The sequence below is a fragment of the Centroberyx affinis genome, unplaced genomic scaffold, assembly GCF_046629955.1.
Source record: "Centroberyx affinis isolate AG114_WGS23_722 - 3 ecotype Tasmania unplaced genomic scaffold, CSIRO-AGI_Caff_v1 ptg002676l_1, whole genome shotgun sequence".
Classification (NCBI taxonomy): Eukaryota; Metazoa; Chordata; class Actinopteri; order Beryciformes; family Berycidae; genus Centroberyx; species Centroberyx affinis.
In genome coordinates, this window is record NW_027280860.1 from 86140 (window position 1) to 100000 (window position 13861).

Below are 13861 nucleotides of genomic sequence, written 5' to 3' on the forward strand. Positions count from 1 at the left end.
ATCATCCTGTCCTTGTATCATCCAAGCCAAACATGTACTGTGTGTTAATTGAGTTGCGGCCTGTCAGCTAGATAGATGGCATACAGGACATCAGAGCAACCTCCATCCATGAAAGCTTCAAAATCGCATTGTTTTTTTTCCCCAGAATGTGCAAAAACACACCATATAAAACAATATTATCTTTTACAACTTTTTTTTTGAAGAAATATATATTATTGGTCTTGACTTTCACAATCCAATGCTTGACATCAAACATACGTATTCATGGCATGGTGATCGAAACAGGAAAGCGTTTTTGGGGGAGTGTTCTGTAGGCACTCGGTCTTATCAGGTGCACATGGAGGCTTACCGGCCTGCAAAACCCTCTCTTATTATCAGTGGGGTTGTTATTTAAATTGAAAAAGATGTTATTTTTTACCACCCCCCCAAAAAAAAGGAGGAAGCATTTCATCATTTAAGCAGATTCAGTGGGTGCCATCCCTCCTCATCTTCCCACTACAGATGCTGTATACCCCAAGTGTTATGATCCTTGCGGTGAAATAAACGAGTATGAAACGTCTCCGTCTCTTTTCACAGTGTCAGGACAGCCTGCTAATGCTCCCTCATGATCTGGTGTGGTGAAGAGGAAGAACCAGGGCGCCCAGTCCGGAACATAATGCCCCCTTCCTCATGCAGCATTTAACAAGTCAATACTTTCTCCCTCCCCCTCCCTCCCCCTCCTTCCACATCTTCCCCTCCCTCCCCATCCACACCCCAATGTGCTGTTTAACCAACCCCCTCCCCCCCACCCACCCCCCCTTTGTGTTTAAGGCATGAATATTCAATCCCGCTCCCGAGAGTTCAGCTCGCTAAGAGCGGACCGGGGCTGGATTTACACAGGCAAAGAACACCCGATTGATTTTCAACCTCATCTTCACCTACATCTGCTCTGTCTGTAGCTCAATGAAAAAACACATAAGAGTGAGATACAGTTCTAATCATGCGGTGATGAAACTCGGCTCGGTTCACAAATCTTTACGTCTTGACTGGACTTTTGCGAGGCCAGAAGCCTTAGTCAGCAGTTCCTCTATGTGACTTAAAGCTCAATGGTAAGGACACCTAGGTGATGATCATCCATGACGCTCCCACGGGGGAAGGGCATGTGTGTGCGTGTGGGTTTGTGTGTGTGAGAGAGCAGCTGAGGCCAGAGACACACAAGCCCTGGGAACGCTCTGCAGCGCACTGCAGTACTTAAAGCAGGAGATGGATGGATGAAAGGGGGAGAGAAAAGAGGGAGGGAGGGAGGGATGCGGCCGTAGAGCAGATCGACGACACATCGATCACCTGGACCAGCATGCGGGCCGGACCAGAGCTGCGGTTTAAAGGGAGGATCCACCCTCTGATACACATGTTCCAATGCATTCCAGTTCACTCTTTCTGTGTATCCACTCTCCCTCAACCTGCATCATCTACTTCCACTGCGGTTAGTGATTTCCTCACCCAGACATCATAGAAGTCACACCGTTTACGTTTGCTACATTGCTGCTACACCTGTGCGACACCCCTGAGTGGAAGTGGGAGGACTTAAATATGAATGCTGCGGTATTAAAGGATAAGGCTGGTAACAGTTAGCGATTTTTAAAATGGAAACTATGTCTTTGTGAGCTGTGTTTCAAGGTTTTTAGCTTACAATTGGAGCCAATGACTTCCGGGTTGACGGCTAAAAACGGTACGTGGGAAGTCAGAAAGTAACGGGAGTAGAGCAAACGCGTTGTTGATTTTGTTATTTTCATAGGATCTGTTGACGGTAAGCAATGCATTAAAAAACACCGGCCTTATCCTTTAAGATCAGCGTGGAATCAGGTAAAAAAAAAAAAAATGGAGGATACATCCATTTGCATGTCAAATGAAGGTAATGCGGTCGATTGAGGAAACCAGAATGGAGCTAGCGAGGGTTTAAGGCATGTCAGCTGTTCCAGGGGCTGTTGTCACCCAATCCAAGAGGTGCCATATTGGGTCTGGGTCTAGAACAGTGGGTGTCTACATTTTCCATGCCAGGGCAAACTTCAGCGAAACACGGGAATCCGTTCAACCACATACTTGTTGGCCAATTGTCACCTGCGATCAGAAAAGCAGGGATGCAAGGAGCTGTAGGACAAATTGTGTTAAATTTGAGGCAATAAGTGTCAAATCGAGTAGAATTTGTTGCAGTTAATGATGTTACAGGTCATATATTCCCTTTGAGCAAAAACTGGAGGTACACTGGTTCACCAGTGTGCAGTGGCAGAGAGATTGAGCACCACTGTTCCAGACTAAAGCTGCTGACTCACCAAAACTTCATGTTAGTGACATATGGCCTCTGGTGAGTGTTAGAGGCTTTCTGTTGATTTCACAATGAACAGTCGCAAAAGCCTAATCACCTCAAAGTTCAAACAAGGGCGATGACAATATCACCGCTGCATCACACACACACACACACACACACACACAGCATCTCTGTCCTGCCGCAGAGGATAAATCTGATCCCTTGCTATTGCATAAGGTGCTGTAACTCAAGTTGATGTGGCAGCCTCGCCACAGAGACGCGATAGCCTCCGTGTAGTGCCGAGCGACGGCGTGATGAGGTATCAGCGATTTCCTTTCCTTGGAGGCGGAAGGCTACATGTGCTTCAGATGATGAAACGTGTGTGTGTGTGTGTGTGTTTGTGTGTGTGTCCCTCTCTCCTCCTTGCAGTGCTTATGTCTATGAATTGAGGCCGCCATATCCACTGGAGCACGTCGCACCATGGCACTTGTTTCTTGTAATGTCCCCGCTACATCACAGCATGAACCACTAATGAAGCATGGGGTTTCTGTGTGTGTACCATCACTGGAGATAGCAAAAAATATAACAGTGAAAGAGTCTTACATCCATAGCCTTGCTTTTGTACCTGGGCATTTCCAATTTGAAAGTCTAAAATAAGTTTATTGAGTTTGATGACTAAACCCCGCCAGCCGAGCCAAAACTTTGAATAAGAGTACAGCAGAGATGGATGGCCTGACCCGACTCCAGTCCCCTGATGGTGACGTCCGTTCGATTCATCCAGTGATTAATCTAGCCAGGCCTCTGTGTACTTGTGCTTGCACTGGCCCATATTCCACCACCTCCCCATCCACTGTTATAACCCCTTTGGGTGAGTGGGGCTCCAGCCTCAGAGCCCGCACCCTCGCGTACACCAGATGTTGGCAGTTAGTAGCCAGATGTGCTCCCTTCTCCATGGCCAGGAACAGCCTCAGCAGCGCGGCGCGCGATATCCCCGCTCTGACGTAGAAGAGGTGGATGACGCCGTCGTCCAGGGTGGCGCCGGGCGCCGCCAGCAGGTCCTCCGCCAGGTGGGACTGGTACATGGCCAGCATGAGGACAAAGTCTTCCTCCTGCACTACCACCCAGTCGCCGGGTAGCGGCCGGTCCAGAGGCGGCAGCAGGGCGTCGGGAGGGCCGGCGAGGGCTTTGGTGGCGCTGCGAGAGGGCGTGCTCTCCGCCCGCCTCACCTTGAGGGAGTTGTTGGAGTGGCAGGAGTTGTGGAAGGTGTGCTGGGCGCCGTTCTGGCAGGGGGAGTCTCCGGAGGGCCGGCACGGGGGGTTGCAGAAAGACGAGGACCGGTCGTCGCGGTGCAGCGTCACGTCGCTGCCCGGGCCTCCTTCCTCCTCCTCGTCGGCGGCGGGCAGGTACGCCAGCTTGCCCTTGTAGACGCGGAGAGAGGCCAGCCGCACCAGCGTGCCCACGGTGAAGCGGGCGGCGCCGACGTGCCGGTACTTCTCGCTCTCGACGTCCACGTCCGCCACGAAGCCCCAGGCCAGCGAGAGGAAGGAGAAGAGGCGCGGGCTGGAGGGGAGGTGGACGGAGGCCAGGTCCATGCGGGACACCAGGCCTTTACACAGCAGGAAGCCGCAGCTCACCAGCAGCTCCTCGCTGGACACCGGCATGGCTCTGGAGGAGGGGAGACGAGAGTTAGCCACCATGCCTCAAAGCATCTAAGCACTGAAATTATATTATTATGAATTTATATGTGATGTTTTGGGGCATGTCTGGAGTTAAAAATGGCAGAGAGCATGGCAGCTGGGTCAACAATTGCTGGTAAAAGTGATGTATTATATAATAACTTCTGGCCAATAAATTAATTAAAACATGAATTACATGCCTGATGCACATGGTTTTCTCTTTATTCTGCTGCTGCAGCACAAAGTAGCCCTTTTTTTTCTCTAAAATAAAACAACAGCCGCCACAGACTACTTTCATTACAGGGTCCATTTTGTTATTATTTCCGACCAAATGCACTTGAATGCGTGACAGGTTGTATTTAAAACTTCCAAACTTGGAAGCAGCAGCTTACAAGGAGCAGCAGTAGCTCCATGCTAATTAAATGGGCAAAAGGTCTTAGTATGGAGATGCTGTTATTAAAGCTGTACCAGATCCATAATGGACACCCGGCCTCTACAAAGCAGGAGAGTATAGTTAGGATTCTTGCATCACAGATAAGACGCAGTCACCCTAGAGGAAATAAGGTGCACTGGACATTATGGCTTGGGATGTAGGCGTCCTAGGATTGTGTGTGTGTGTGTGTGTGTGTGTGTGTGTGTGTGTGTGTAGGGAGGGGGGGTTAAATGAACCAGGAGCCGCAGCGTCAGATCTCGGAGGTGGGACAGAATCAGCTTATGGGCCTTCAGACATGACAGGCCGGTCAGACAACAAAGACAGCCCCATCTGGGAGAACGGAGACAGGGGCGGGAGGTCACCGTAACACCTCCTCCACACACACACACACACGCACACACACACACACACACGCAGCTTCGCCTGCTGTTACCACCCACAGCCAATTACAGCTATGACTGGACGTCTCGGCGGAGTTCACTGGCACTAGCCCCGGAGATATATCCATATTCATCATGCTGAATATATTCACCAGTCTGGCTATCCAAATAGTCTCATCTAAATTTCCTCCGCTCTGCTTCTTTCTCATCATTGTCTGGTAAAAAGGTCAGGAAATAAATAGGATTTCCAACTCGCCTCCCCCCCGCAGTTTTAACTCTTTTACGCCCCCGGAGAAGGGAATAAAATGAAAGTCAAATATTAGGTGATGATGTGCAGGCTACAGTTTGAAGCAAAGTTCTTGGATAGTATTTAAATTTGAACAAGCTCCTTATCGCCGATCATTAAAGCTCATTAATTTGCCAGATCCCCTCCACACTGAAGGCAATTTTGCCCATCTATCTTCAGCTTTTGATGCAGTGTGTGTAAACCACCAGGGGAGGGAGACTCTCACTTGAGACAGGCATCTCCCACCTTTCCAGCTCACACACCTGTCACTTAAGAAACAGCATACATCATCAGACACAGTCCAGCTCCTACTCATTCTGGCTGTGTACAGACTGAACACACTGAACCCCTACTCATGTGAACCCGCACGCTGTTACATCGCATAATGCCCGATACGTTCTAGCCCCCGCTCGTCTGATCCGCATACAGCGCGTAGCCTCAGTGAACCCCGACATTCAGCTGGGAATAATACCAGACGCATTCTAGCCAGGGCCACCGCGGGACAACCTGCATCAGCCACAGTGGGAGATATTCTGGATGCCCCTGGTGTGTGTGAGGGGGCGAGAGGAGAGAGAGACAGGGAGAGAGAGAGAGGGAGACTGTGTGTGTGTGTGTCGGTGTGGGGGTGCGAGAGAGAGAGAGAGAGAGAGAGAGAGAGAGAGAGAGAGTAAACAATGCAGAGTCTGGTCCCTTCCTCTCATTGTTGCTGCTGCTCTGGCTGGAGGACCATTGTGTGGTGAGAAGCTGATGGGCCAACGCTGTCGCAGGACTGAATGGATGTGATTCTTTGGTAATGAAAGAACCAGCAGTGAGAGGTGGATTCTCTAATCAAGACCCACAGCACTTAGGTACCATCTTTCAACCTTCATTTACCCCGGGGAGGCTTTTCCATTCGTTTGTATATATTTACAGCCGATTGCTGCCCAGTACAACCGGCCTTCTACTGGCCACTGAACCGCTTCACTGAGCAGTTGGGGGTTAAATGCCTTGCTCATGGGCTTTGATGGTAGCTAAGGGACCCAGTTTATTCCAACCGGTCCAAGGATTTCAACTGTTGAGTAAATCCCAAGAACATAGAAAAAAGTTTCCAATTCTTCCTTTATGTATTTTTCACTTACATCTAAAATGTGACTTGTGTGTCCTATCTAGGCACAATTTAGATGCATCTTTCATTAATTAAACTTGATCTTTATTTTACCAGGCAGGTGAATAAGAATACGTCCTTATCAATGATGATGGCCTGGCGTAATACTTTGCATGTTAACACATCTCATTCTGATTCTGCCCAGTTGCCGTTGCAACTGTGTTACAGTCTTCTGACCTTCCCTTCCTTCCTTCTGTCCTTCCTTCTACTTGAATGAAGCCAACAATTCACTCAAATGAGCAAATCATCAATAATTAATTCTGAGCAAGGAGATAAGGCAGAATGCATTTTAGATTGAATAGCACCAAGATTTGGAAGCGGGCCCATGTATGACACTCAGACACAGAAGCTACTATATCTTACAGGTTTATTTATTGATGAGACACCCATCTGGAGTGGTTATGTATGCAGCCAGCCACAGTATTGTGTAGCAATAATTATACCTGAGAGAGTATCCTTCACTGTTATTATGTGTATGACAGTTATGTGGCTAGGCATGGGTAGCATGGGTACCACTGAAGTAAAGCTGACTAAATAATGTCCTCGGGGGTATTATGGATTTTATACAGCTGTATAAAATGTGTAAAAAAAAAAAAAAAGTAAAAGCTAATATTAGTGCCAACTAGCTCCCTGGTTACAAGAATTTGCACAGCGACCATTTCCATTTTTAAAGCACAGGTAGCTGTGCTGCATGGGAATAAACCAGTACAGTTGGAACCCCTCTTTGACCAGTTAGATTGCCCGGCTGACCCATTGCATAATCTGATTTAAACAGGACCATACCTGCATGCAGTATGCACAGATTGCAAGCAAATGAAGGTAACAACACAGTGACTGGATAACATGCGACATAAATCAGTTATGCTGCTGGACTGGTTAGACTGGTTTCTGTGGTGTTGTAGTTTAGGCACCATGGAATACACTACAAAAAGCAACAAAATATCTTGAGAGATTTAAGTGGCTGCAACAACTTTTAGTGTTCTTTCCTACGGTAAAAATAATGTTACTTCACCCACCCATAGTTGTTGTGTATGTTATGTTACTGTATCTACACCATCTTATTTCTAAGGTGCTGGCTGTGGAGGTGGTGTAGGAGGCATCATAATCGCTTCCTTGAGATCTACTGTATTGTCTATACATGGTGTTATTTCTATCAGGATTCTAATTCTATGCATGTGACCCACCCAGAGTAGTGATGTATGGATGCAGCCAGGGCGTTGCCTGATCCTCCAGGTAGGATACCCAGTGGGGTGTGGATGGCCTCCTCCCAGTCTGATCTCTCCAGCAGACCGTTAATGACCTGGCAGACACAGGAAAGACAGGTTTAATCAGATAGATAGATTGAAATACACTTTAACTAGTGCGTGTTCAAGTGGTAACAGGAGATATGGAGTCAGACACTCTTTGCTCTCCAGTAAACGTATCACACAGCGGGTATTGTAATTGCCTAGACGATTGGCATATACATATAAAACTACTGTTACTTCAACACATAAGTGGGGACTTCAGATAGACCTAACAGTTACCGAATTAATTCTTGAGATCCATTTGTTTCTAATATGTTTTTCAGTGGGGAATCTGTGAAATTATAGATTTTTGTCTGATTCTTGACATTTGTATGAGTGCACTTGTGTGTTTGGGTGCGCATGGATGTGAGTGTGTGTGTCTGTGTATGAGTGTGTGTGTAGAGATACTGTTATTAAAGCTGTACCAGATCCATAGTGGACACCAGTCTACAAAAGCAGGAGACCACGGTTAAGATTCTCGCATCACATAAGCTGCAGACAGTGCACTGGACATTGTGGGTTAGGAAGTTAAGGCGTCCTGGGCTTGTGTGTGTGTGTGTGTGTGTGTGTGTGTGTGTGACTTTACCTCAAACAGTAATCCATCTCCTGACATGATGACCAGAGCGTCCCACTGTGACAGGTCAGCCTCCCTCGCCAGCTCTCTGGCATGGTTCTGCCGCTCTGGAAAAAACACACACACACACACACACACAAATTGGATGTTCAAATGTGTGCTTGTGTGGTTTTCTGTGCGTGTGTCCCTTTGTGGATGAGAAATCTAGAAAGAGGGATACTCTTTTGATACGGTGGGTAAGTGGGATAAGTGGGATTGTCTAATGATTCCTGGAGGAGAAATTTGTGCTTATTCAGTTTACTAAGGTCAAAGGTCAGGGTCAACTACACAGCAGCAGTCCTAGAGCTTCAGTGTTTTTGTCAAGGACACTTCAGCAGGATGGATGTTTACTGACACAGGGGGCTTGAACCTAGTAGTTCCAGTTGAAGGCCGAACTCCCTACTCAATACAAGCTCACTCTAATCTCATCTGCTATCATATCTGATCACAGTTCTTCGTCTTCAAGTCAGCATTTCACAACCTGTGCATCAACCCATGTAGTTATTAGAAACCTAGTTGAGTTATTACAGCCAACTATTTCTGTGTATACTATTAATAACAACTAATACTTTCAAGCGCTCTTACTGAAATCCTATTTCCATCTTCAGAAGTCGTAAATCAGACTTTCTTCAAGTATTTTTGGTCGCAAATGCATTTTTATGCAAACTGATAGAGGGAGGACCAGGGGTGTAGTGGAGGGTAAACCCACCCACCTTTTTATTTGCAGAATATTTATGTCAACCTTTTTAGGCTGACATAAATCTTTACAACGTTATACAAGGATAGGATATTATAAGGAAAATAATCATAAATTAATGCTTTTCTGAAAATATACATGATTTTTGTTCATGTTGGTGGTTGTTTGGCCTATATGATAATCACCAATTGGAGTTTGACCACCTTTTTATCTACTTTATTACTGCCTCAAAAGGTATGTGTACGTTGATGAGGTGATGTCGTCTTATTGGTCTTGTGGAAGGAGGTGTGCAACATTTTCTTAAAAATTCAATAATATTCTACCAAAGGTAAGGATTGTATATGAAGCAGTGGTAAGAATCATTAGCAATCCGTGACTTACAGCAATTGTAACCTGCTAACACCAGCCGACTGTTTAAGCTTAAAAACTGAGAAGATCTTGAGTCTGAAGGGGGGGGTAAGGGCTTGTGCCATTTTCTATCCATCTTATTGACTGAGAGGAGGACTTAGGGTGTGAGAGGGCGCATGTGGACCAAGACACATGTCTCCTAATGGTAGAAATAAACATAAATGAAACACTGTTTTCCAAAGCATCTTTTGCTTTATTGGACAGTTTTAAAGTGCCAAGAGACAGGAAAAATGGAATGGAGAGAAGGGGGTGACACGCAACAACGGTCGCTAGTTGGATTCAATCCCAGGATGTTGCAGATACATGGTAGGTACCTTAGTTAACTGAGCCACCAGGATGCCCCTTGGTCTCAGCACTTTTTAATAAAAAAAATTATATCAAAGTTAGTATATCTCACCATGGACGACTGCACTCACTATGATTCGCAAACCTGGAACAGACCGACACAGTGTCACGCAAGCTACTGTCCTATCAGCCTCCTCAGCCACACTGGATAATTATTTGTTAGATTACTCATGCCGTGTTTCACCAACCCCACACAATCAATGGACATTCTCTAACCCAGTTTAAATTCCTGCAATATTTGGGATGTAGTGGTTCCTGGTGGGAGAATGGGAATCTGTGGTTCATTTTTATTGGTTTGTTCTAAATTGTTTTCAGTGATATGTGATGATCAGCAGTTATCCAGGCTGGGGTGGATTAAAAAAAGTGGGCTGACAGTGGTTTAACAGGTGAACTTAACCGTTTAGGATGATGTGCCATGCCACTGAATCACTGCAGAGGACATCAGCTGAAGGAACAAAATACATTATATATGAGCCATAATTTTAGCCATAATTTTAATGTGTCCATCCTCCTTATTCAGGACTTTCGCAAACATGCAGTTGATGTTTTCATGGCGATCGTCATTAAGGGCATTGAGTCGAGCGACCATTTGCATGGATGCTGAAAGAAATGCAATGGCAACATCTTAATGAAACAAATAACCATACAGCCACCTGGTGTAGCTTCATTCAAGGTCAACATGCTTCATCACAGCTTCATCTTATGCCTTTCATCATAGTTTTGTTTCAACAGCCAACTAACTGAGTTTACAATGTGAATACAGCTAAGGAAGAACTGGACACAAATGTAAAACAAACAACTAGTCTACCTAGGCTGTCTCTTGTTTACCTCTTCAGCAAAATCCTCTACTAATCTTTTTATGTTAAATAATAAACTTAAAAAAGCATGTGGCTTACCAAGATGGGAATCACTCTCCATGGTTTCCATCCTATAAGGTAGATGTTGTTGATGTTTCTCCAAATGAATGCAATGTGAGTTTTCTGTCTCAATTTGCAGGTGAACCGCGATCAGAGATGAAACTGTGAGTCTGAGTCTGTGGTTAGATCAATTGCTTCCTTGATGACAATGACATTCTAAATTCTATGAACTCTGCTGCATTCTGTTTTGTTTTCACACTGGCAGACTCTGTGGATTAAGTACAATGCTGCTGGTCTGCTGATCTGTGCATCTCCAAATGACAAACATGACGTGATGCACACATCAGGAGCATTAGAGATCGATTTAGATCCATTTCTATACACTAACCAATTTTTGATTTTGTGCCTCTATATGGGAAACACTGCATCTCACAGTCAAAAATGCCTACTAGAGGCCAACTTTCCCATTTTCTCTAGGGAAAAAAAGTGAGTGAATGACACACGCTGCATGTAAGGACAAAAAAGGACATGTTAACCTGAGTTAAGCGTAATTTCCAAGCCCCTCTTATAGGCACCCTTCCCCTTCTCCCTCCAGTTACCAAATTAAAGCAGCCAAGAGGGAGGGAAAGCTGATATATGGTCTTAAATGAAGTGTCTATCACACCGCCAATTAGATCAGAATGACTGAATTACTCAAGAGCACTCCATCAAATTAAACTACAGCCGACTAATCTGATGAAGTGGGGCCTTAGTGACAGGGCCAATTCCCTCTTACGGTGGATGATACAAGGGCAACTTTTCGAGTTAGTGCAGATAGGCTTTATCGCCTTCAGCAGCCACAGGGATCGACAAATGGAAATAATTCAATATGGAATAGCATAAAGGCTGATAAGAAAACTAAGTAAATGTGAAGGGTACCGGAACACAAAAGTACAATGACAAACATAATTGTTGGCAAAATTACCTCATGACATTTTTTTGTTGTTGCTGAGTTAGTAATTTGAATTGTAGAACTGTCTAGCTTGAGTGGTGAGAGTGCAGCCTATGATTAGGATAGTCATTATTATACAGTCTCTATGCAGGATAATTTCTGGTAAACTACTGTATAGTGAAAAAAGGAGGAACGCCTGCACATTTGCTCCATGCCACAAAAGTTTAATGGTGACAATGTTTCGATCCTACATGGATCTTGGTCAGGTCAAAAAAGTTCAACTAAACTACTAAATTAAACTATTTCTCTTTTTGTTGGGGAACCTCCTCAAGCACACCTTAGGGTCCACGGACCCCACTTTGACAACCAGTGATTAAGACTGTTTTTTGTATCTACTGATCGAGTTTGATGAGGTGACATTAAGCTGAAGTGAGCTGTGTATGAGATCAGATACTAAGATGCTTTTTCAAAAGTTGACATTGATCTGGCCCCTACTAGGCTGGAGTGGTTTCTGAAAAACTTAAAACATATGAACACTGATTTTCTGCTTTCTACAAATCTTGTTCTGAGTACTAATATTACTAAAAATCTTAATAATCTACACAGATATAGAATGCTACATTCATGTACCGTATGTAAAGCGGTATGTCCATAGTATGCGTTGCACTATCACCTTCAAACTGTAGGCCAGATCCTGTTGTCCTATTGTACCTATGAAACTCTCAAATTTCTGTACATTTATTGTACTTTGCAAATCAAGTGATCCTGATTCTGATTCAGTGATAAATCCTGTTCTCTGTACATGTCTAAAAACTTTTGGTGGATAACCAGGCCAACATAAAACAGTTTAGATCAGGTCAATTTGGGTGGGTCTAGTTGAGTAAATTGTACATTCTCTGTGAGTTAATTAAGGAAGGGTGATGCACCAAACAAGGGGGCCATATACAGTACTGTCCTCTAACATTTATTGGACCAATCAAGCACAGATCAATCACGAATGCTAATTAACCATGAACCTTTTACTCTGCTGCATTTACCCAATTTCTTCACCACTCTGTTACGGCTAAGAAAAACCACACACTCCATCGCTTCCCTGCTTCTGTTAAGGTCTAATTAGACCTGTCACTCACTTGTCACACTCAACATCTTGATTTTGTTGCACTAAAATGCACAGTGTAGTTCTTAAAACCATCGTAGTGTGTCCCTCTGCTACCAAAGGGAAAAAGAGATGTCGGCTTACCACAAGTATTTCAACACAGTCCCGTATGCATTTTCTCTGAAATTCTGAAATGACGTTTGTGAATATTTTTGGGTTGTTTTTGTGTGTGCGTGTGTGCGTGCGTGGAGGTGGCTCACACTCTCTCTGTCTCGCTCTCTGTCTCGCTCTCTGTCTCCCTCTCTTCTGTCTAAAGGTGAAAGGGCAGAAGGAGTGTTGTGAAGTGTAAAGAAAAGCCAGTCAAGTGCACCGGACCGTCACAACGTCTGTCACTACTCTCTCCACTCTTTCACCTGCTGAGGCTCAGCAACACTGGAAGCACTTTCCTTTCTTTCTCTCTTCTTTTATACCATCCCTCTCCATTCCCCTTTATTGTTAAAATCAAAACTTCTCTCTTATTTAAGGAGGATTATTATTTTCATTTCAGTTTTACTAGGCTGCATACAAGGGGGACTAATTGAAAGAAGCAGCAAAAGAGAGAAGGATGAGGTCATGGTCTGGGTTCGAATAACAATGCCTTATGTCGTTTGTGTGCTTTTGGGTCAAAAATAAAGACAAACAGAGGTGATGAAGCATCTGATTCATGTCTGGCTGCTCATTTCTTTCAAAAATACACTAACACTGCTGTTACAAGTGCCTGCATAAGAATGAGGAAAGGAGATGCATAAGGTGATGAATATGTACTTAGTAAGCTGTTATCTAGGCAACTAATCAACTGCATGTTTGTCGGCCATGTTGGCTAATGCAACTACAGTAAGTCATAACTTGCCGAATCTAGAATACCGATTTCCCCGACTGCAGCGCCCGACTTGAACTGGTACTTCCTGGTGGGAAAGTCCTATATCCGATAATCCCGACAGCACATGACTGCGCAATCAGTCCACTCATGAACCAGAACGGCCTGTTCCTCTGAAAGTAATACAACTTTCTGGTGTCCAGCAGTCAACCGATCACTACTACACTCCTCAATCTGAAACTGTGTGACTGATTTCAAAACTCTGCAGACTTTCAGACCTTTTCCAGACCTTCATTCCTCGACTGGATCTGAAGACTTTAGTCTGTGTTCAGTATGATGTAAGCTAGTAATGACTGGGCAATGTGACTGTCAACTAGGCCATGTGACTCTATAAAGGGTTCGATATGTGTTTTTGAAGAATGATACCCATATTTTTAGACAGAAGTCGCTAATAGGTGTTATTCTGTGCCGATATTCAATGTCTATTGACCATTTTCATGCCAACAAATATTATTCATATTCATTGTTTTCAAAAGCCTCTGAAAATGTGTTTAGAGCATGGGACACTA

The 13861-nt window shown here is 44.7% G+C and overlaps 1 protein-coding gene across 1 annotated transcript in view; it reads right to left on the bottom strand.

Annotated features, from left to right (window-relative positions):
- Positions 1-807: 807 nt before the first annotated feature.
- The window catches only part of LOC139657390 (sphingosine kinase 1-like), a 34688-nt gene continuing 21634 nt past the window's right edge, over positions 808-13861 (bottom strand). Inside the window, exons 3-5 of the mRNA XM_071535207.1 lie at positions 8076-8170; positions 7388-7503; positions 808-3949 (exon numbers count right to left, since the gene is read on the bottom strand). Of these exons, the coding sequence (XP_071391308.1) occupies positions 3058-3949; positions 7388-7503; positions 8076-8170 (1103 nt within the window). The 3' untranslated portion in view covers positions 808-3057. The remainder of the gene's footprint in view (positions 3950-7387; positions 7504-8075; positions 8171-13861) is intronic.